The sequence below is a fragment of the Choloepus didactylus genome, chromosome 5 (genome assembly GCF_015220235.1).
Source record: "Choloepus didactylus isolate mChoDid1 chromosome 5, mChoDid1.pri, whole genome shotgun sequence".
Lineage (NCBI taxonomy): Eukaryota > Metazoa > Chordata > Mammalia > Pilosa > Megalonychidae > Choloepus > Choloepus didactylus.
The window spans coordinates 4164473-4189887 of NC_051311.1; the positions used below are offsets into that span (position 1 = coordinate 4164473).

General features: G+C 41.5%; 1 protein-coding gene across 1 annotated transcript in view; it reads left to right on the plus strand.

The window, feature by feature from the left end:
- PLXDC2 (plexin domain containing 2) overlaps positions 1-25415 on the plus strand; it is a 391835-nt gene that overhangs the window by 195223 nt on the left and 171197 nt on the right. Inside the window, exon 4 of the mRNA XM_037837678.1 lies at positions 15771-15840. Coding sequence (XP_037693606.1) covers positions 15771-15840 — 70 coding nt within the window. The remainder of the gene's footprint in view (positions 1-15770; positions 15841-25415) is intronic.

Below are 25415 nucleotides of genomic sequence, written 5' to 3' on the forward strand. Positions count from 1 at the left end.
ACGTTGGCCTGAGACTTCCCAATTGTATGGAGTGCCCTGTGTTTAATGTTTCCTCAGTGTGGGCTGCTCACCTGTCTGCATCCTGCTCACCTGTGTCCTGCTCACCTGTCCATGTCCCACTCACCTGTCCACATCCTGCTCACCTGTCCACGTCCTGCTCACCTGTCTGCATCCTGCTTGGTTCTAGCTCCCCTCTTTCCACTACGCCTCCCTCAAAGTGGAAACAGCTTGTAAGGGATGGGGCAGAATTGTGATATTAGGGCAACATCCTGGCCAGGGCCTCAGTAACGCCCACACAGACCCTCATGTCCCCAACACACCTGCAACCACAGCCACACCCCCTGTGACACTCGGAGAGGCTTCAGCACAGGAGAACAAGGCAAAAGGAGAAACAGATCGAAGTTGTTAATTAGCTTTCCTGATATCAGAATCTTGATGCAAAGCTCGCTGGTAAAATGGCTGGAAAAGGATTTAAATCCAATCCTTAAAGGGAGAAGGGGGCAGTTTCTCAAATCTTATCACCAATTGATGTAATTTGCCTTCCCAAGGCTACGCTTTCTGTCAACAAATGAGACAAAAAAAGAAAAGGAACATCTTGCTGGGGCAGCAGGAGGTGAGAGGGTGATGGGACTTCCCTGAAGATAAACTTTCCCATCCCTTTCTCTGCATCCCCTAGGGGGTTGGAGAGGGGGCTTCAGGGCAGTGTCTTACCTGGAACATGATTTTTTAAAGAAAAATATTCCCTCCACCAACACCCCTAGTAAATGTAGGCCAAACAGTAGTTTCAAGTCTTAGGCTAATATTTTAGAAAGAGGAATAGGATGGAAATAGAGTAGTTTTCCCTCTCCTACCCCATCCACAATGTATCTCAGACTTTCAGAGCAGAGTAAAACTTAGAAACCATTTAATTTGCATGTTTTATATGCCAAAACACACCGATTTCCCTTCCCTTTAATAATCTGAACTCTGAAAACTAGTATTTATGTTATATGGATATATACTATAACTTGATTATATGTTCCTTCAGAGCTCTCCATTGTCCTATTGGCTTTAATAACATTTCTTAAATTATTATTGTAAAAAAAAAAGCAGCGGATAAAACCCAGTTTTGCAGGTGAGAGACTGAAGCAAGGGACATGTCTTCCCAGATAAAGGGAAGTGAAAATTTTGCATAAATCCCTTCCATATGGCAAGCAAGGAGCCAGGCACTTTATATTCAAATGCTTGCATTTATTTGGTGTTTTTGTCCTTTAGCCAAAATTTCAAAGCTTTCAGGTTACAGTTCTAGAAGTTTCTGACTATAAACCTAGAAAATAGTCAGTGCTTATTTCTTTCCTGTGTCTACCATTCATACTGGACAGTTTTTGTGATTTTCTTGTATATCACATTAATTTATTGCTGGGCACACTGATCAAAGAAGAGCATAACAGTCAGACAGTTGTGAATTATTCTGCCTTCTGAAACCAGGGTTTGTGGGACTCTGGTTCATGGCTGCAGAGCAGACCGGCATGCGGGGAGTGAGCTTGGGGTTAGACGTCACAAGGCCTCAGTTCCACACTTGTTTTCTGGGATGCTGGCCTTTGCACCCTCATCTTATAACCCAAAACAGAGGGAAGCCAGGCCTGCCCTGACCATCCAGGGCTATTTTGAGGATAAAAATGTAACAGATAAGAGAGGACACTGAAAACCTCAAATGAATGATGCAAATATAAGGCATTGATATCTGAGAGTCCTTGGTCTTTACAACAAAAAAATAATACCCAAAAGAAGTCAATTCCTGAGTAGCATCTAAGAGTCCCACTTAATAGGTACCTGGGTGGGTAAATGGTTACTTACACAGATGGGGCCATGGATCTATATCTGTATGTCTATGTATTTAGGTCATATCTATATCTGTATAATTTTTGGCCAGGCAATTGCCAATGTGTTCTTTGTCAGACATGGCACACTCTAGCTTAAAAGAAAATTGTATCTTTCTGTTTGTGGAGTGGAGATTGATTCTTTGTCTAAGGGGCTCCAATACAGTGAAATGGTTGAAGTGTTGCTCTTTTTTCTCTGTCACGATGCACGCAACTTTCTTGGTGCAATTTGTGTGGTTTTCGACGTGGTGATTGCTTTTGATTTTAAAAATTGCACTGTGCTTGGTAAGGATCCTTAGAGAACTTGAACATACACAGATAACCTTCATTTAAAAATACTGTCTTATAGAGGCTACTTTTTTTTCAGTAAAATAACTTACAGTTTCAACTAGTGTTTCCAGTGTTTTTACATTTGCATAATCTTGATATTAGAAGAGCTAAATTTGGCTGCCTATGCTGGCTTTAGTCAGTTGTTTTCTCATATTGCCTAATTTCATTTTTTCTGTGCATCAGAAAATCAGTTAAGTGCTTATTTTTCTAAATGTTTAACTCACAAGGCAATTTAATGTTTTCTGTTAGACTGTTTCCTAGACCACACATTTTTGCCCAAGTTATCTGTTCACAGTATCTAACAAAGTTCACTTTTATTTATTTTTAGCTTTGGCTGGTTGAATAAACTTGGCATAGTCTGTCTTTTGAGTAGTCTCCCTTCAGTTTAAGACACAAGCTCTTCAAGCTGGGCCCACCTGCCTTTGCTGATATGATTTTCCTCTACTTTCAAACAGACTGACATGGGTTGTGTCTTGATGTCTCTATGTAATTTAATTTTGATTTAATTAAGGCCTTACATATATGAAGAAAGAACTATTTTTGTCAATAATATTTATATTCTTGTTTTGACCCAATTCTTAACACTAACACAATTATATTGTGAATATTGACGGAGTTCTCTACAGACCATATTAAAAAGCGAAGGCTCTTCTTCAAGCTCCTAATAAACAGATGCGCATTTCAAGGTTGTTAAAAAGAGAGAGATGCGAAAGCCAGGGATTTGGAATCAGTAGATCCAAGTTCAAGCTTATTTAACGGTGGGATCTTGGGCCAGGCCCCGAATCCCCTCACACTCACTTCCTCCCCTAAAAGCTTTTAGATTCTGGCCCCGTCCTGCCTGCTGCACACGGCAAGTTTGAAGAGATACGAACCAAAGCATCTTGCCATCCTACCGTGAGCATTTTATTATTATTGTCATTGGGTCAATCACTTACCAATGTCACGATTAATTCTGTCTTCACTGAAGAAAGGGTTATTTGAGGGTCTGCCTTTGTTTCCTGCCGCATTTAGTGAATTCCATTTACTGATGCAATTGCATTAATAGATTCTCTTTACCAATCATTTAAGTTACCCCTACACCCTTCCTGAATCTCAACTGCACTGTAGACCTGAGAGGACTTGGAGATTCTTGAAGATGCTTTCCTGCCAGGTCCACAGCGAACAACTTTTATGCATATAATTAACCTTAGTTTTCCAAGGCAAGAGCATGCACTTTTTATTTTTAACTGATACCTGAATTCATCATATTTCACTGGAATGTAATCTTATTTCTCCGTATTGGGTCACTAGTGGTAGATGACACCATCCTCTATAGAAAGTTAGAGGGGTGATCTTATACCTCCTCAGTTACCAGGGATGGTCATAAAATAATTCTTGGTAGGTAAATGTCTACTCGGCTCTTTAAAGTCATGAGTGAGGTAAATGCTTTCAGTTTCTCTGAATCCTGGTTAGGAGGTTTCATGTTAACTTTCATGATCACAAAGGCTGCTAGAGGGGTCCTTTCCATCATGGTAGGTTAAATAAGACCATTTACTGCTGCTCCTGGTTCTAGACTCTTCTACAGCCTCGTTTTCATCTTCTCTTCTGAGCTCTCTCTGTGAGTCTAAAAGACCTGCCACAGCCTGATTTTAGATAACATGATTGCAAAACATAGTCTTATCAGCAAGTTATTAAATGATAAAAATTTTATATGACTCTTTTGGAAAGAAAATATTTTGTAGTAATTAAAAGTTAGCAAAACATAACTGGAGCATAATGTTCATTAAAAATGAATACAACTAAAAGAGCAAGTAGGTTAATTATTTTTGGAAAATATTAAATTATAGAAGATAAAAGACATGAGGCATTTTGGGATTGAGATTTCCTGGACAAATTAGTATTATAATATCTTTAAAAGATACTTTGTATACAATGTCTTTACTTTTGTCTGTTCCCACCAGATTGTAGCGTCCTGCTTGCGTAGGGGGTGGCTGGTCTGCTTGGTGGCATGGCAGGTTCCCACAGTTTGTTTGGGAATTGTCCATCCATGAGAACTGACACTGTGCCTGGGTTTCCTTTCTAGGTGGCCTTGCTCATTGCTGATAGAGCAAGGATGGGACCCATAGGACCCCTCTAAGATATCGCCAGAGATTCCTTACCACATAGCAGCCAGCTGAGAAAAAAGCCAAGCTCAGGGCCGACTGTGGTGACAGGCTGGCCGGGTGCCCTCCTCCGGCCCCACCCAGGCTGGGTCTGGGGGAGTGTCCCAAGGGGCAACTCTTGGAAGCTGTGTCAAGAAGCATCAACTTACTTAGCTTCTGAAAGCTCAAGTTGTTGGCCTTTGTGACAAAATGTCAAAAACTGGTGAATCCACATAAAGATTGGAGGGAGGAATTTGGTTATTTTTGCAACCTTTTAAAATTTAAAATTATTTCAAAATAAAAAGCTTTTTAAAAAAAGTTAACAGAGGAGGGTGAAGGTTTCAAATGTGACTCTGGCTTCATGTCAATTTCAGCCCCTAGTCTAGTTTTGAGCTATTTGGAAACTCTCTGGGTGAACTATGCGGACACTGATTTCCAAATCTTAAGGCGTCTGTTGAGTAGAAGCAAGCTGTAGCGTTTGAGCCTGTGGGCTTTAGAATTCCTCTGAGAGCTGGCTTTGCCCCCTGGTGCCCAGCGGGTGGCTTTGAGTGTATTATTTAAGCTTCCTCCTCATGCTTTCTTCACCTGCCAGGAAGAAGGTGAGGACAGAAGTGGTTGTTGGGAATAAATAATGTAGCAGGAGCTGGTACGTTATGTCTGGCCCCAGTGGCACGGAAAAGCAGCAAACCTTGAACCTGTGGGACAACATTCCCCCCTGGAGCAGGGAGAGCAGGCCTGGGAGCTCCTTCCCTGCAGAGCAGGTTGTGATCAGCCTCGGGTGGGGGGAGGTTGCTCTTCAAACTGCAAAATGCCTGCAGGGAGTTCTGGTGCCCTCAGCAATATTTCTCTGCTCCTGGCCTGTCCCAGGGTCATCCGTCCAGGAAAACCCTCCCTCAGGTGCACGGGGGCCACAGAAAGCTTTTGCAAACCATCTCTCTACCTCATTTCTGTAAATGGAAAATTTCAGGCCATGGCTGTGCTCTCAGGTGAAGTGGAATGATGTTTTCCAGAATCAAATCTAAATCATCCTTTTAACCCTTTGCATGCCTGCCAAAGGAAATGGCGGTGGTTTGGTGGTTTGGGAGTGTCCTAGGCTGTTTGTCTGACTGCCGGGCTCCTGGAATTGGGGTTCCCGGGTGAAACCAGCAGCCCCAGGAGCTCTGCAGAATCACAGAATCTCAGGCCCCACCCCAGATCCTCCGAAGCAGTCTGCGTTTTAACAAGACGCCAGGTGGCCCACGGCACCTCCAGTGGACAAGCCTGGCCGAGCCCACAGCTTCTGCAGCGGAAGGGACAGCCCAGAGGGGCTGCTTCGGGTCCTCGCCCTCCCGCCGCCTGCCCCCGACTCCCCACCCTGTCCCACCCTGATCCCACATAAAATCCCCCTGCACTCTCTCTGGGCCCTTGAGCAGTCTGATTCTCTGCACCCTGCCTGTATCAGGAATATTCACAGCACGAACTCGAGCAATCCCCAAACTTTGCAAGTAGGAACATAGCTACTGTCAGCCGAACATTTGCTGGAACTTTGCAAGGTGCAAGGCCCAAAGCTGCAGCCGCAGTGGGCTGGATCGATCACTCGCACAGGTGAATAGCAGGTAACTGCAAATGCCTGTATTATGCTTCCTAATTTATCAATTTTCTACATCGTTCAATATGCAAGGTTAATTAAGTTCTCAGTTCTGTTATTTTTTTTAAAATGCTGAAAAGGTTAAGAATTTCTAACTCAGCAAATCAATTCAATTGATGGGGTTTATTTCTGAAAGGAGTAGTCAGTCCCTGGTCCACATATGTGCATATTGATCATCCCCTGTCCATGGACATTTGGGTCTTTTAATTAGGTTTTCAGTGTTTTCAGTCCCTGAACCAACAGCCCGTGTCCTGTCACACCCCTCCCAGGGTGTGAGCGCTGGGTAAAATTCCACTGTTGGAGAAGTGCTGCCCGGAACAAACCTTAAGTTCCCTGCCTTGCAGCTGCTTCATTTCTGGAATACTGGCAGTGTGCTTAGAGCCTACAAGCGGGCTCGCACTTGGGGTGTGTCTGCAGAAACTTCCATTGCTGTTATCTGCAAATATATGCCTCGCCACATTCTACCTTCTCCCTGAACATTTGCTTGTGGGGGAAATTTGACTGTTTGTAGAACTGTGCATACATCTGGCTGTATATATCCATGCCTTATCTTTCTACTGCCCTTGGTTGATATTACTTTTAACAGTGTAGTTATTTCACTTAAATGGGAACATAAACCACAGACAACTACCACTGGGGATTCTATGGAGAACCTACCCATGCTGTGTGCTGGCAGGGAGGCTCCGCATCCCCTCTGGGAGGGTGAGAAGTGAAGGTCCCATCCCCGAGGGTGCAAAGGAGGGTAGTGCCAGCTGAGCCTGTCTTGGGTGGGAAGGCCCTGGAGCATCGTTCCAGGCCCCCATGGTGCCCAGCACCTGGCGCTGCCCGGCTCGGCACCCATCACCCCCTCGCTGTGAGCCGAGAAGGCAGCCCTGCACCATTCTCAGATTTTCTCTTCTTGTGGGTGCTGTCAAAGTGTGTTTCATCATTATTACATTTTAAAAAATATTTACACTGTTATCGCCACAAAGAACTAAAACATGAAGTTTTGGCCATGTTAGGCAGAACTTGATCATTACGGTCACTCATGCCAAATAAGACCAGCTAAAATTTTTGCCTCCCGTATTGACAAGATACACAGAGCTTTATCGGATGAATTGGGTGGATCTGGCAGTTCCACAGCAGTTCACGTTCACCTTTATTTTTCAACATTTTTCATTTAAGGGCATCCTCAACTTGTAAAGCGTCTGTGGTCCGTAGACGTACGATGATAAATCACTTCCCTGCCATGGCCCACAGGTCGAGGGGACATTTTACATTGTGGCAGCCAGTGTTGAAAGCAGTTCTCGTTGTGCACACACGACGCTCTGGACATGGGGTTGCCCATCCAGCCCCGAGGCCACCCTCCCGCTGGCGGCCAGGATCAGTCCGCCTCTGCTGGATGCCCTCTTCTTCCCAAACCACCCCACGTGTGGTCCAGCAGCCAGGCACAGTTGGAAGAGACCAGCTCTTCCCAAACAAAGATCGTTCGTTGTTCAGGAGAACAAGCAATGACGAAACTGGCACAGAGAATTCAGTGACATGTCCAAAGCCATACGGTTAAGTGTGGGATGTGAATCTGGATTTTCTGATTCCAAATTCAGTGCAATTTCTTCCACACCACCTCCTGGTGACACGTTTGGCACAAGGAAGGCATGCTTTAGCCATCCTCGACAGGTGCTTGTGCCCAGCTGGGAAAGGCCTTGAGCATAGAACATGGGATGCTCATTTCTAACTGCAGGATCTATTGACTATCAATTCTAATACAATGAAACAAGTCCTAACATAAAAGTATGCAGAGAGTTTCCAGGGAGAGGGTGGTTGTTGAAATGCACTGCGTGCTGGGGAATGGCACCTAAAATGATTCCATTGCATGATGAAAACCCACTTTCCGGCCATCCTGCTGTGTAAGAATCTGCCCCGATGGCTCCGTCAGTGGTCACAGTGGCTGTAAGTCCTGCCCTGGCCCCCACCGAAGGCCTCTCCAGTGTCCAGTGTGAGGCCAGCACCTGAACTGGGGCTTAGGGGCATGGGACAGAAGACTCTAGGACTAGCAGAGGAGTTGGAAAAGGCCAGGCTGGACAGAAATCCCACCCCAGATGATTACAAGAAGCAGAGATGAGAGATATCGACCCACAGCCGTATCTCCCGTGGCACCCAGGACAGGTGGGAGATGTGCCCTTGACCACAGCCCACTTGGTTTAAAATAAATTGCAAATTCTTTGGCATTCTTCCCTGCCTTAAAAAGTGGCATCCAGTTGTCCCTCGATGAGGGCCTGACTCAATGGCTTGCTTCTAATGTGTAGAATATGGTGCTAGAGATGCTGTGTGAGTTCTTTGACCAGGTCACGATAGAGAAGGTTCCCTTGGCTCTCTCCCGGATCACTCGCCCTGGGGAAGCAGCCCAGGGGAGGCCCACAGAGAAGCTGAGCCCACCTGCCCACAGCTGGCACCGGCGCACCGTCTGAGCAGGGCGTTCTCCAGCCTCGTCCAGCCCTTGGATGACAGCAGCCCTGGCAGACACCTCCACTGCAGCTTTATGAGACACTTCTGGATTCCTGGATCTGGAAAATTCTGGATTCCTAAGCCCTCGAGACTATGGGAAGTAATAACCTGCCTGTTACTGACATAAACCACTACAGCTAGGAGAATGTGTTATGCAGTAATAGATGCTTAACCCGGCTCACTGTGGCCAGGACTGAAGGAAACCACCCTGAAGAGGCTGATCGGCCAACTTCAGAGTACGTGAGGGCAGGAGACCCCAGATGGACAGCCCCGTCACGGACACGAAGGGGGTTCATGGTTGAGAAGTTTGGCTCCGTAACCTAGGGCTCCAGGTGGAGCACAGCCCAGTTACTGCACGTCTGAGAACAGGAAGGAAATGAGCCATCTCGTTCAAGAGGAGAGAATCAGGACACAGAATCAGAGATTTGAAGACAAACAAATTTCGAGGAATGTCTCTGCTTGCCTATTTGCTAGTGGTTTGAACTCATTAGTTGTCCTTTTTGATAAAGTTTTATTTTGAAATGATTTCAGGCTTAAAAAATGTTACAAAAATTATTGAACGATTTCCCATTTCCCTTCAGCGGGTCTCCGTAAATGTTAATGCCTGACCCACCGACAGGAAATAGCCTTGGTACCACACTCTTAGCCAACCCACAGGCCTTATTCAAACTTTGCTAATTGTCCTGCAAATATTCATTTTTCCTTTCTAGCATCCAGTCTAGGAGTCCACACTACATTTTTTCTCAGCTCCCCTTAGTCTCCTGCAGTCCGGGTTAGTTCCTTGGTATTTCTTTGTCTTTCATGAACTTAACTCTATGGAACAGTATTGATCTGTTATTTTGTGGAATGCCCCTGATTTTGGTTTGTCTGCTGTTTCTTCCTGATTAAATGCAGGTCTCTGTTTTGGGTAAGAAAACTATAGGAAATATATATATACATACATATATTGTATGTATATATTAATCTATAATATTTTAATATATATTATATATTGATTATTATATATATGTATATAATTCACATTTCAGGAGATACATTATGTCACATATCTTATTACTGGTTAAGTCTGATCACCTGCTTAAGGTATTGCCTGCCAGATTTTCTTTCATTCTGTAAAGTCACTACATTTCCTTTTATAATTAACATATTTAAGTATCTTGTTATATATCATTCTCATCCTATGTTCACCTACTAATTTCAGCATTCATAATTGTCCTTGCTAGGTCTTACATGCATCTGGAATGAGGTTAAGAAACTATCACACAGGGCTGGCATGGAGACTACATAAAGACTTACGATAGATCCAACACACCAGACCCAGCTGAGGTTATGGTGATGATAGTGATGATGGTGAAGATGATGATGATGATGGTGATGTTGGTGATGGTGATGCTGGTGATGATGATGGTGATGATGGTGATGGTTATGATTGTGATGATGATGATGGTGATGTTGGTGATGGTGATGATGATGATGGTGGTGATAGTGATGGTGGTGATGATTTTCATGAGGACTAAAGAACTGACAGGGAACCTGGATGTGGTAGAGATGAAGCAATGTGGGAAGACCCCTGGCATGGGGGACCTGGGGAGCAAGGCACCCAGGGCACCAACAGTAAAGCAGACAGACTGAGCCATCTGCATCCATCCTGGGACAGTGACTGTACCTTGGGCATCCTCAAAGCTCCATGATCGTGAACTGCTAGGAAAATGCCATTTCCAGGATGAGAGGGACACCCGGGCCAGTGACTCCACAGCCCTCTCAAGGAATCTCAATACATTATTTTAGACACGATTTATTGTGATTGGTCTCAGTTTTCCAGGCATAGTGTTTGCACAGAGTTTAGATGCCCTGATACTCTGTAAGCTGAGCACACCCATGGTCCTTTTCTGAATGGGAAAGGGCATATGTTGGAATCTTAGATTTGGATTTAAATCCTCCTTTCCACTTAACAATGCAACTTTGAGACTCACTGAGGTTGATTTCTTCAAATTTAAAATAAGAATAATAAATTCTATCACAAGGACTGTTTTAGGATTAAATGAATAATGCAACAAATCATCTAGTATAATTTTAATATCTTGTATAGTAGCATAGTATAGTATAAAGTTAATTCCATTCTCCTAACCCTAGTGAAGAGAGCAGATGTGTTTATTTCAACACAGCAAGAATGAGGGCATCGTAACATTGTTCGGAAACGTGATGCCTAATTGTGACATCGGTTCTGTTAGAAAAGCAATTTGCTGGTACCAGTTTAATCCCTTTTTATCATATCGCGATGATGTTTTTATGTATTAGAAACAACAGGTATCAAATCATTTCCAGCTTCTTATTGGAATCAAATAGGAGCTCATTTTGTTTCTAAGTTAGTTTTAAGGAATCATTGCTATGCTAGGCACACACTTGCACATGAAATGATTAACCATCATTAACTCAGTGCCTAGGAAAAGCCATCTATTTGGTCACATGATCCCTAGAATAACCCTTGAAAGTAGTTTATTGGCTTCACAGATGAGGACATTGTGGCCTAGAGAATAAATGATTTATGAAATCACGTAGCTCCTAAGTGACAAAGCTGGTATTTGATTTCATGTCTTTCTGACTCCAGGACCAAGCTGGATGATTCAAATATTAGGAAAAAGCCATTAAAAATGTAAAAATAAAGCTCCATCTATTTCCACTGAAAGAAGATTATAAAATGTGAGTCTTACTGTTGGTAAAGAACCTGATTTAAGAATTTATAGGTTCATGAATTTCATGTGGACCTTATTCAGTTTTCAAGAAAATTAGTCAATAGTTATGTGCATATTGGAAGAATAATTTTATATCCCAATTAAGAAATTAAATTTGCTCATAGTTATCTAATGTTTATTCAACCATTTTTATTTAGTAGGGATGCAAATCATACTGGAATTAGTATTACTTATTAAGGTATTTCAGATGAGAACTAGTAATACTGGAAATATCCATGTGAAAAAAAATCAAAATACATCTTTTTCTTAAATTTTACTGTTCTCAAAACTAATGCTTGACATAATAAATAGACTGAAAATTATATGACTCAGGATTATTTGATCCACTTTTTGAAATTGATTTGGAAAACAATAACACAAATCTTGCTTTATCAATAATAATAATATACCACTTGTTTGACAGCTTCAAGAGACAGTCATGCACTCCTCAAGCATGCAATAAATCAAAAATAGTACATTAAAATATATGTAAAAAATCCATGATTCCATTCTTGAATAAATCATGTCTATTTCCTTTAGACCCTTTGCCATCATAAACTCATGGGATCGGCTATTAAGAGTTTAATTAACACTAATTTTCCTCCTGCAAGCTGCTTACAGTAGGATTATGCCTTATAAAGATGAGGTAAAGAGACCTGGGGGAACCAAAAAAGTGTAGCTTTATTACTGTAAATTATAAGCTGTAAAACAAAAAGTAGTTTTTATTAATGACATGCAAAAATGGTTTTGAGGATTATAAATCTGCCCACTCCAAATTCATAACTCTTATTAAAAGGTTTCTGTCTGCAAGGTTTCACAGGTATTAACTAATTAATTTATCTGGGTAATACCGCTGAGAAATAGGCAGACAAGTTGAACTAGAATAGGGTATACTAAAGATTAGAATTCCTGTGTTATTAAACAAGAATTAGCAGAGATCATAATTTCAGAAAATGGATGTAAAAGAGGCCAGAGAAGTGTGGATGCAGCTCAGAACGGAGTGTGCAGCCCTGAGTCTGTCTGTCTGTCTGTCTGTGGCCAGCACGGACTACGCTGGATGGGCTGTGGGAAGCAGGATGCTTTTTGAAGGCTCTACCATCCATAAATTTGCCCCAAACCACCTAGAATCTATGTATTATAACTGCCAACTCTTCAAATAATATTTCACAAATCTGTCATCCACCATATGAGGACAAACTTCCAATGCTTGTCTCAAAATTGCCACCCTCCTCCTTTCAGACAGTTGCCCCTTTTGCTAGAATGTGAGGAAATACGGCAAATTCAGTTGATTTTCTTTGTCATCCTCTCTCCTAAAATTTCACTTCTGAGCCTTTAAACAAGATATGCCCAGACTCAAAATCAATGTATTTTTCTTTACATGACAATTTTCCTAACTGCTTTTCCTTTTACCTTAAATTTCCTACGGAATGAGATCCGATAAAGCAGGAGGGTCAAGGGTGGTATTTGCCCCATGAGTGGGCCTTTTTGGTTCCAGCTGAGTCGTTTGTTTCATGTTCCATCAGGTCACTTTTATTACTATTTTTCAATTACACGGGTAAAGGGTGCCTTGCTGGTTAGTGGCACAGCAAGTTTCTCACACCTAACCCAAAGCTCTTTCTCCCCCCTCGCCTCCCTGCCGGGTGCCCTGCAGCTCCCCCAGGCCCCTCTCTGCAGACCTGTGCTGGCTTCTCCACCCTGATTTCTCCCTCCCAGCATTTTGTCCAGTTCATTTCTAGTCCTTACAGTTTCAGCTTCTCTCTATGTTTTTTGACCTTTCCCCTACTCCTGTTCCTGAAGGCTTCATCTGGTCAGCTTCTAGTAGTTTCTTTTCATGACTCTGTTTCAGGACCCCTCCTCTGGGTTTCAGGACCCTTCATACAGGTTTTCGTATCCTCTCCTGTGGGTTTCAGGACCCTCTTTGGGTTTCAAGACCCCCTTTTCTGGGTTTCAGGACCAGCCTCTCTCGTGGGTTTCAGGACCCCTCCCGTGGTTTCAGGATTAGGGTTAGGGTTAGGGTTTCCGGACCCCATGCTCTGGGTTAGGTGCCCCTCGGGCTCACGGTAACGAAAAGGCCCCCCCGTTGACCCTCTGGGATGCTTCCCCACCAGACACGAGCTCCCCGAGGAAGGGGCCGGGGACTCACTCAGTGTTTCATCCTCAGCGCCTGAGTTATGTGTGGTGAATATGAGGTGCTGAGTGACTGTTGACTCACAGACCATATGAGTGAATGAACAATTAAATCTTTCCTTTAGTTACCCAATGCCTGTCTTGTAGGCTACAGTGGGTCAAAACATGATCTCACCATCCAGGAAGAAGGATGTGGAGTGTGTAATCATTTGACCTCAAAGCACTTCCTGAAATTCTAGTACTTAGTTGTTTCTGTTTTTGTTTTAGTATTTTTTAGTTGTCTGTGCGGTTGCGCTTGTGTGAACTTGTTTTAAGGAAGGAAAATAATTTTCAAGCCTTACCTTTCAATGTAACGCTTATCATCACTTGTTTCTAATATCCAGTAATAAAGAGGACTTGGGCCATAATCAAAACCGGGTTTAAGTCCCAGTTTCTCCCAGGGGCCGTTTCTCGCCACTCAGATTCTGACTTCACTTAACTTTGAGTAGTTATAATACAGACATTCTGAGACTGCTCTGTGGCTGCATGTTGTAATATGAGTCATTTTTACTGTGTTTGCTTTTCTTCCAACAGTGCGATTCTGTTGACCGACTTGTAGTGATAATGCACCAGTTAGTACAGAAAATGAATTTGAGGGGAACAAGACAGAGCTGGGGCACCTCTTAGGAAGTACAGCAATCTTAGTGACCTCCTTTTGGGGGGTCAGCAGTGCTGCAGAGAAGTGGGTGGGTCCCACAACTATTGAGATGATGGCCCCTTCCTAAACTGCTGTTTGTGTCAGTGTGAAACAGGACACACAGATACCTGGGTTGAGAGTCCTTTGAGCCTGCATGTTGCAAATTTCCTTTGAAGACCTACTTGCTTCTCAAGAAGAATTTTTTAACATGCATATATGTTTATGACTCTCAGTCTAATTCCAAAAGGACTTGCGGTGGCTGAGAAAATCATGTCATGTCCCCCATCCATCCCGGGTGGTAATTGATAGAGTTTTTCAGTGATACATGTTTAAACCAAACTCTTATTCTGAAAGCAAGAATGCCTGCCATTGTAAATTTTACCAATTTGTTCATAAGCATGGGAATAAATCATGGAAATAAAGCATGGGAAACAGTAGACTGCAGTGAGTGCCTTTATAAAATTAGTCCTGGCGTTTCCTTTGAGATATATGAGTTTGCCAATAAAGCTTTCATTTTAAGGTTATTAGTGACCACTCATCTAAGTTGGTGCTGTGAAAATGGGTTTTGTTGTTCTGTTAGTCAGTACAAAATGAAAACATTGATAAATCCTTTCTGAAGATGTAGCTTTCATTAAAAAGGAAAAAGGAAAACTAATTGAAAGTTGCTCTAAAATTTTGAATGATTAATTTCATGCCAAATAATTCATTAGAAATCTGTGATGGATATAGAAAAGAAATTATTTGTGGAATTGGAAAGAGCTAAAGTCAATCTAGATATGCTCCTCTAATTTTTTTTATTTGTGCATTGAGGGATATACAATATAGAAACTGTTGAATGTTAACACAGAGGCTTTTATTGTAGGTGGTCTGTGTGTGCTGGTGGGCTCTAAACAAGCTGATTTCTTTCCTTATGGATCCTTTTATTTAATTCAGTTGATCATCTTTATTATAAATCACTCTTTTTTTCTTATTTTTTGCTTAATAATAATATATCTGCTTTCAAACATACAAAAAAGCTAGGATGTTTGTTGGCTGTGCTTTGTCTTTCTTATTTTTTAAAACTGTGTATATAAAGATATATCTCTATAGAGAGAGATAAATAGATATATGTGTATATGTACATATACAGAGCCAGAGATTCATATCCCTTTTTAGAAAAATAAAGGAGTGGAAACACGACTTACAAACTTTCTTCCTTTATAACTATCATTTTCCCCTGTACAAAGGATAAGTAGCTGTCCAGGAACCAGAATTTTTATCCTTCAACTCTGTGAATTTACTGATCTTAAGAGCTCAGTGTATCTAAAATATTAAAAATATTGGCAAATTTAGATCTATAGAAGCAAGCTAAATAGTGTTCCATGAAGTTGCCTTTCATTATGGAATACAGAGAAGACAAATTGAATAAGTAAGCTGTAATAGCATAAAATTAAAAAACTTTTGGTTTAAAAAAATTAAAAACTTGATATATAACGTGATTTGGCAAAGTCTAGTCACACTAAAAAGAAGCCCATAATAAATTGTTCATCATATTGACACAAATAATTGTGCCTTATTTAGAGTTGAAACTTCTAGATTCTGTCAGCTGGGAACAGGCCACTTGAGGCCCAACTTTATTCTTTTCACATATTTCAAACATTTAATTACCAGAAAAAAAAGTCTCTTGTTACCATCCAGGATTCAGGTTTAAAAAGTCAACTATAGTAATAGTGGGACAAAGTAGATGCACCTTTTTTTTTTAAAGTTAAAGATGCCTCATTGTACCTTTACTAGTCTGTCTGTTATTGATTTTCTTTTCTGGTGTTTTCCTTGCAGAGAGTGAATCTGTCCTTCGATTTTCCATTTTATGGCCATTTCCTACGTGAAATCACTGTGGCAACTGGGGGTAAGTGGTTTTCACCCATTCACCTTGAGCAATCTACAGCTTCACTACAGTTATTATTTTTAATTTACTCTGTTTTTCAAGAGGGACATTTATTGGGAAATTCATTGTGTTCTATCACAATGTCAAGGGTATAAATAACATCTAAGAAAGAGGACAGTTTTGGAAAAGTTTTTCAGCCAGAGTTATGTAGTTATAATTTTCAACTTAGATTCACCTTTACTTTCCTTCTAAATTTTAATTCATTTTCTCGTCGTATGGTAAGACTTCACAATGGGGAGAAGTTGGAATAGAGCTAGATAGAAAAGATGGTTAAGGAAGCTACTGATGTATTCTTATTTTTCAATATAGATAGATAGATAGATATAGATATATCTATAATAGGTAGATAGAGAAATAGATAGATGATAGATCGATGATCGATGGATAGTAAATGGATGATAGAGATACACTTGCATATGTAACCATGTGTTATTTTTAAGCATTTACCTTTTCCTTCAATGCCACCCATGTCAGCTGGCAACTCCTTTGAAAGACATAAAAATAAATACTGATATCCAGTTAGAATTTTTACGATTTTAATTTTCTCTGCAAACTGGGAGGTTAATTTAGAGCTTAGCAGTGTCTTGGCAAGGAAATTATCACTCTTTATGTATATCCCAGAAATCAGAATATCCTAATCCTTGAGTACTACTCTAGGAGAAGAGTAAAATGCTAGCGAGTTCCTCAGTAGGCCTGAGGCGAGGGGACGGGGAAAGTGGGGTGAGAGGAGGGCGCGGAGAGGGAAGGGGCAGGGGTGCCCCCCTTGGAGCAGAGGTTTCCTTCTCGGAGCTCTAGCGATGGGTGTCCGGGACAGTTGGAAACCACGTGGTCATCCGCCATAGTGTAATACAGGACTTGGAAGATATGTAGGGTTCAGAAAAAGATCTGTAGCCAGAAGTATCAACAAGCAAAGGCAAATTTTTGAGCACGTAGCGGGAAAAGGGCAACTGAGGCCCGGCCGCCTCTGGAATGTTCCGGCTCATGGCCCGTCAGACAAGCTGAAAGGCAGCGTCAGATGGCGCCAGTGTGGGGAGGCCCTCAGAAAGCACGAACGGTGTAACACGGCTTCCTGGGAAGATGGCAGTCCTGCTTCTGTGGGAAACGTTTAAGACTTCCTAGAGATTGTCTGAGCTATCTCCTGAAGGCTATCACGGTTTCCATGTTACACAGGGAAGGAAGAGCGAGTCACAGGAAAAGGGATCTTGAATAAATACACAGAGGAGGACAATCACTAACTGAGTTTGAGTGAAGTCCGGGATGTGTTTACAAAAATGTAGCGTATTAAGATTAGAAAAGTAAGTTGCGACCATTTTATAGGCTGCCTCGAGGGTCATTTTGAGTCATTACTCCTTATTTAGGTAAGTGATAGACTTTAAGATGATGAATCTAGAAGTGCGTGTAACGCTTTAACATGTAAAAAGACTGGCATTTGTACATTTAGTGGGAAAATATTGAAATGGTTTGCGTGAGAAATACCAAGGGTCTTGGTGATTCTGTGGCTTCAAACCTAAGGAGAGGACAACACTAGATTTTAAATATTAGGAAAACAAGCAGAAGAGCTGGTTTTAGGGAAACCCAATGGCTTCAATTTTAAAATGCTAAATTTTGTCTAAAAAGGACTATCTGTAAGTAAAAGACCTGCGAGGCCTGTGCCTTTCTCAGCTCACTGTTGTATTTCCTTTATCTGGTGCCAGAGACATCACAGGCACTTAATGAGCACTTGATGTGTTGAAGGAGAAGGGGAAGGTACAGTTGAAAGATGGCGTCCTGGAAGCCGTGAATCCAATCAACATCCCCTCACATCTTTGAGTGTGATATGAACATGCTTTTCTCGTAATATGGATATGAGGCATGCTTTCTGACATTTATGTTATCTGTGTTCCACTGAATTTTAGAAAACCAATCACAATTGTTCAAATCTCCACACATGGAAGCAAAAAATGGACTGCTTTTTGCATTTTCGATTTCTCAGATTGTTGTGTCTCAACATGTCAGCGACTCGGCCAATGTGAAATTAGTTTTCCCTCGTTGGGTGACTGGGGACAAAACAAGAACAGGTGGCCAGATCATCTTTACTGCTACAAAGTACTATTTTCCTTCGAAAAGATTCCCAGTATAAGTGGAAAAACTAGCATCTTGGATGATTTCTATCTCTTTTGAAGACAACACAAATTTAAATATTTTTTCTTTACTTAAAATATGCCAGAACGGAACTTGCGTATATAAATCCATCCCCCTCTTTCAAGGGGCACAGCCAAGGTCGTTGAGATATTGACCCAGGTTTCCTCCAAATGAAGCCAGCATGTCCTGCAAAGGTTTCAGCTAAATGCATGGCATACTCACTCTTTCATGGTACGTTCGTACATTCAATATTCAGTCAGTGGTGACTGAGCCCCTGCTATGTGAGAGGCATTGGACAAAGTTCTGCAAAAATAAACTACGGTTCTCATTCAGGAGCTTAGAATCTAGGAAGAGGGAGGGGAAAATGTGCATAAGCAACTCCCCGGGAGGCTGCCTGTGCGTGCTGGAGGGCAGAAGGCTGTTGCCAGGGGAGGAGAACATCTGGCTGGTCTGGTCAAGAAGAGGTTTGTGAAAAATCCAACATTTAACTTTGGGCTCAAGGAAGGGTGGAAGTTTAGTCGGCAAAGAGGCGGGTTGAGAGGAGATGGAGAGAAGATGGAGAGGGACATTCAGACAAGCAGATGCTGAGCTAAAGGATGGTGCTAGGAGCATAGAAAGTTTGTTCCAAGTGAATCAATTTGCCTTGAGTGGAGGTTGGAGTAAGAGTCCAGTGAGGGGAGATGGGAAGGGCACTTGGGATGTCAGCAATTTGGATGACGTCCAGCAGGGGTTGGGTTTCTTTGCGTGTGCAGCTGACCTGGCCCATCTGGCAGTGGAAAGGGTGGTTTGCAGTACCTGTGCCTTGGGGTAACAGAGCCTGAGCCAGGATGACGGACAGTGGGAAAGGAGAGGATCGTGGAAGACACTTAAGGCATTGTTCACTCATGGTGGCTGAAGGGTTTCCAGCCAAAGGGATCCATTAGGCTGTGGTGAATAAAACTAAAAACAGGTTAAGAGAGGAGTTCTGAACCACAGACTTTCAGTAGATATCTTCTGTGTCTGACTAGATGTCAGCAAGCAGGCAGACCTATCTGACAGATGCCCACAGATCCTACAAATCCTAAAAAGTTATTAACCTTGATAAACTTGGATGAAAACTAGAAACCACCAGTCAAGTTAAATAAAGTCGACTACAGGCCATGCCAAATAGGCTGGAGACCAGGACTTTTGTAGGGACATAAATGTTTTCTCGAAACTAGATAGAGGTATCCCACTGCCTCTCAGTTCTCTCTGTGTCTTCAAATTCATTTTCAGCTTGTTTCTACATGGGATGTGGGCAAGAGAAAATGACATGTTTCCATGGTGAATGCAAACTGTGCAAATGAACAAACTGGATGCTTTAAACCATAGCTCCCTGCCTGTCTACCTCACTAGCTGTTTCCCATTTCCCTTGGGAAGCCCCCATGGGATTGAAACCTTTTCAGTCTCACTCTCTTCTTGCTGTCCACATAGACACAAATTTATTTAAAAGTTTGGGTTGTGTTGTGTTGTGTCATTGTCAGAATCAACACCATTTCATAAAAGATGGTAACTTAAAAAGAGAGATACATGCTGCTCCATCTTGGTACTTCATATGCATTTCATCATGTGTAAACTTTGCAAAATATATAAATAGTGAAACTAAGTTTTAGCTTAAAAAGTAAATAAATTTGGTCATTTTTTTTTAAATACAAAAATTAGTCTTTGCTTATTAAGCATTTTAATATTCAAAATCTTCAGTCACCCATACAAATAATGTGCTAAATGAAATGAAAATATGATCCTATTTTCTGGTTCAATGGTGGTAGAATCTGAAAGCACTCATTTTTCTCTCTGTTTAAAACATAGTCACGCATTAGGAAACTAGTCCTCCTTGCATTTCTTCAAAATGTTTCCACAGATGGCATCATTAAATTGTTTTGGTTATGTATAACGGGGTCTTTTACTTTCTTTGCATAGGAATACCTTAATTGGGTCTTTTTTTATTAGATTGGTAATGTGATTTTTTTGATGTCTGAAAATCTAGATTTAAGTTTGAGCATCTGACATTTAATTCCTGTGACCATCCCTAATGATACGTTTATGCGTCCGTCAGGGGCACACACGAGTCTGATGAGAGGATTGGGGAGGGGTGGGAGCTGCTCGATTTGGTGGGAAGGGTTGAAGCCATTCAGAGAATGTCCCCCCGAATTTAAGTAGACGTGTGATAACATGTAGGCACGTGTGGAGTCGTAATTAAAGTGATGTGTGGAATTTGCAGGAAATTGTACATGAGATTAGGAAATAAGATGATGTGAATTAAAAAGATAACAATAAGGAGGCGGGGCAAGATGGCAGACTGGTGAGCTGTAAGTTTTAGTTACTCCTCCAGGAAAGTAGGTAAAAAGCCAGGAACTGCGTGGACTGGACACCACACAGCAATCTGTCTTTGAGCATACTTCATACAACACTCATGAAAACGTGGAACTGCTGAGATCAGCGAAATCTGTAAGTTTTTGCGGCCAGGGGACCCGCGCCCCTCCCTGCCAGGCTCAGTCCCGGGGGAGGAGCGGCTGTCAGCTCTGGGAAGGAGAAGGGAGAACTGCAGTGGCTGCTCTTATCGGAAACTCATTCTACTGATTCAAACTCCAACCATAGATAGACTGAGACCACACACCAGAGACTCTGAGAGCAGCCAGCACAGCAGAGAGGAGACAGGCATAGAAAAAAAACAACACGAAAAACTCCAAAATAAAAGCAGAGGATTTTTGGAGTTCTGGTGAACACAGAAAGGGGAAGGGCGGAGCTCAGGCCTTGAGGCGCATATGCAAATCCCGAAGCAAAGCTGATCTCTCTGCCCTGTGCACCTTTCCTTAATGGCCCTGGTTGCTTTGTCTATTAGCATTTCAATAACCCATTAGATCTCTGAGGAGGGCCGTTTTTTTTTTTTTTTTTTTTTTTAAATCCTTTTTGCTTTTTCTAAAACAATTACTCTAAGAAGCTCAATACAGAAAGCTTCAAAGAATTGCAATTTGGGCACGTCAAGTCAAGAGCAGAACTAAGAGAGCTCTGAGACAAAAGGCAATAATCCAGTGGCTGAGAAAATTCACTAAACAACACAACTTCCCAAGAAAAGGGGGGGGTCCGCTCACAGCCACCATCCTGGTGGACAGGAAACACTCCTGCCCATCGCCAGCCCCATAGCCCAGAGCTGCCCTAGACAACCCAGTGTGACAGAAGTGCTGGCACACACCACAAAACTGGGCGTGGACATTAGCCTTCCCTGCAACCTCAGCTGAATGTCCCAGAGCTGGGAAGGTGGAGCAGTGTGAATTAACAAAGCCCCATTCAGCCATCATTTGAGCAGACTGGGAGCCTCCCTACACAGCCCAGCAGCCCAGAACTGCCCTGGGGGGACGGCACTCAACTGTGACATAGCACAGTCATCCCTCAACAGAGGACCCGGGGTGCACAGCCTGGAAGAGGGGCCCACTTGCAAGTCTCAGGAGCCATACGCCAATACCAAAGACTTGTGGGTCAGTGGCAGAGACAAACTGTGGCAGGACTGAACTGAAGGATTAGACTATTGCAGCAGCTTTAAAACTCTAGGATCATCAGGGAGATTTGATTGTTAGGGCCACCCCCCCTCCCCGACTGCCCAGAAACACGCCCCACATACAGGGTAGGCAACACCAACTACACACGCAAGCTTGGTACACCAATTGGGCCCCACAAGACTCACTCCCCCACTCACCAAAAAGGCTAAGCAGGGGAGATCTGGCTTGTGGAGAACAGGTGGCTCGTGAACGCCACCTGCTGGTTAGTTAGAGAAAGTGTACTCCACGAAGCTGTAGATCTGATAAATTAGAGATAAGGACTTCAACTGGTCTACAAACCCTAAAAGAACCCTATCAAGTTCAGCAAATGCCACGAGGCCAAAAACAACAGAAAATTATAAAGCATATGAAAAAACCAGACGATATGGATAACCCAAGCCCAAGCACCCAAATCAAAAGACCAGAAGAGACACAGCACCTAGAGCAGCTACTCAAAGAACTAAAGATGAACAATGAGACCATAGTACGGGATATGAAGGAAATCAAGAAGACCCTAGAAGAGCATAAAGAAGACATTGCAAGACTAAATAAAAAAATGGATGATCTTATGGAAATTAAAGAAACTGTTGACCAAATTAAAAAGATTCTGGACACTCATAGTACAAGACTAGAGGAAGTTGAACAACGAATCAGTGACCTGGAAGATGACAGAATGGAAAATGAAAGCATAAAAGAAAGAATGGGGAAAAAAATTGAAAAAATCGAAATGGACCTCAGGGATATGATAGATAATATGAAACATCCGAATATAAGACTCATTGGTGTCCCAGAAGGGGAAGAAAAGGGTAAAGGTCTAGGAAGAGTATTCAAAGAAATTGTTGGGGAAAACTTCCCAAATCTTCTAAACAACATAAATACACAAATCATAAATGCTCAGCGAACTCCAAATAGAATAAATCCAAAAAAACCCACTCCGAGACATATACTGATCACACTGTCAAACATAGAAGAGAAGGAGCAAGTTCTGAAAGCAGCAAGAGAAAAGCAATTCACCACATACAAAGGAAACAGCATAAGACTAAGTAGTGACTACTCAGCAGCCACCATGGAGGCGAGAATGCAGTGGCACGATATATTTAAAATTCTGAGAGAGAGGAATTTCCAGCCAAGAATACTTTATCCAGCAAAGCTCTCCTTCAAATTTGAGGGAGAGCTTAAATTTTTCACAGACAAAGAAATGCTGAGAGAATTTGCTAATAAGAGACCTGCCCTACTGGAGATACTAAAGGGAGCCCTACAGACAGAGAAACAAAGACAGGACAGAGAGACTTGGAGAAAGGTTCAGTACTAAAGAGATTCGGTATGGGTACAATAAAGGATATTAATAGAGAGAGGGAAAAATATGGCAAACATAATCCAAAGGATAAGATGGCCGATTCAAGAAATGCCTTCACGGTTTTAACGTTGAATGTAAATGGATTAAACTCCCCAATTAAAAGATATAGAGTCGCAGAATGGATCAAAAAAAATGAACCATCAATATGTTGCATACAAGAGACTCATCTTAGACACAGGGACACAAAGAAATTGAAAGTGAAAGGATGGAAAAAAATATTTCATGCAAGCTACAGCCAAAAGAAAGCAGGTGTAGCAATATTAATCTCAGATAAAATAGACTTCAAATGCAGGGATGTTTTGAGAGACAAAGAAGGCCACTACATACTAATAAAAGGGGCAATTCAGCAAGAAGAAATAACAATTGTAAATGTCTATGCACCCAATCAAGGTGCCACCAAATACATGAGAGAAACACTGGCAAAACAAAAGGAAGCAATTGATGTTTCCACAATAATTGTGGGAGACTTCAACACATCACTCTCTCCTATAGATAGATCAACCAGACAGAAGACCAATAAGGAAATTGAAAACCTAAACAATCTGATAAATGAATTAGATTTAACAGACATCTACAGGACATTACATCCCAAATCACCAGGATACACATACTTTTCTAGTGCTCACGGAACTTTCTCCAGAATAGATCATATGCTGGGACATAAAACAAGCCTCAATAAATTTAAAAAGATTGAAATTATTCAAAGCACATTCTCTGACCACAATGGAATACAATTAGAAGTCAATAACCATCAGAGACTTAGAAAATTCACAAATACCTGGAGGTTAAACAACACACTCCTAAACAATCAGTGGGTTAAAGAAGAAATAGCAAGAGAAATTGCTAAATATATAGAGACGAATGAAAATGAGAACACAACATACCAAAACCTATGGGATGCAGCAAAAGCAGTGCTAAGGGGGAAATTTATAGCACTAAACGCATATATTAAAAAGGAAGAAAGAGCCAAAATCAAAGAATTAATGGATCAACTAAAGAAGCTAGAAAATGAACAGCAAACCAATCCTAAACCAAGTACAAGAAAAGAAATAACAAGGATTAAAGCAGAAATAAATGACATAGAGAACAAAAAAACAATAGAAAGGATAAATATCACCAAAAGTTGGTTCTTTGAGAAGATCAACAAGATTGACAAGCCCCTAGCTAGACTGACAAAATCAAAAAGAGAGAAGACCCATATAAACAAAATAATGAATGAGAAAGGTGACATAACTGCAGATCCTGAAGAAATTAAAAAAATTATAAGAGGATATTATGAACAACTGTATGGCAACAAACTGGATAATGTAGAAGAAATGGACAATTTCCTGGAAACATATGAACAACCTAGACTGACCAGAGAAGAAATAGAAGACCTCAACCAACCCATCACAAGCAAAGAGATCCAATCAGTCATCAAAAATCTTCCCACAAATAAATGCCCAGGGCCAGATGGCTTCACAGGGGAATTCTACCAAACTTTCCAGAAAGAACTGACACCAATCTTACTCAAACTCTTTCAAAACATTGAAAAAAATGGAACACTACCTAACTCATTTTATGAAGCTAACATCAATCTAATACCAAAACCAGGCAAAGATGCTACAAAAAAGGAAAACTACCGGCCAGTCTCCCTAATGAATATAGATGCAAAAATCCTCAACAAAATACTTGCAAATCGAATCCAAAGACACATTAAAAAAATCATACACCATGACCAAGTGGGGTTCATTCCAGGCATGCAAGGATGGTTCAACATAAGAAAAACAATCAATGTATTACAACACATTAAAAACTCGAAAGGGAAAAATCAATTGATCATCTCAATAGATGCTGAAAAAGCATTTGACAAAATCCAACATCCCTTTTTGATCAAAACACTTCAAAAGGTAGGAATTGAAGGAAACTTCCTCAACATGATAAAGAGCATATATGAAAAACCCACAGCCAGCATAGTACTCAATGGTGAGAGACTGAAAGCCTTCCCTCTAAGATCAGGAACAAGACAAGGATGCCCGCTGTCACCACTGTTATTCAACATTGTGCTGGAAGTGCTAGCCAGGGCAATCCGGCAAGACAAAGAAATAAAAGGCATCCAAATTGGAAAAGAAGAAGTAAAACTGTCATTGTTTGCAGATGATATGATCTTATATCTAGAAAACCCTGAGAAATCGACGATACAGCTACTAGACCTAATAAACAAATTTAGCAAAGTAGAGGGATACAAGGTTAATGCACATAAGTCAGTAATGTTTCTATATGCTAGAAATGAACAAACTGAAGGGACACTCAAGAAAAAGATACCATTTTCAATAGCAACTAAAAAAATCAAGTACCTAGGAATAAACTTAACCAAAGATGTAAAAGACCTATACAAAGAAAACTACATAACTCTACTAGAAGAAATAGAAGGGGACCTTAAAAGATGGAAAAATATTCCATGTTCATGGATAGGAAGACTAAATGTCATTAAGATGTCAATTCTACCCAAACTCATCTACAGA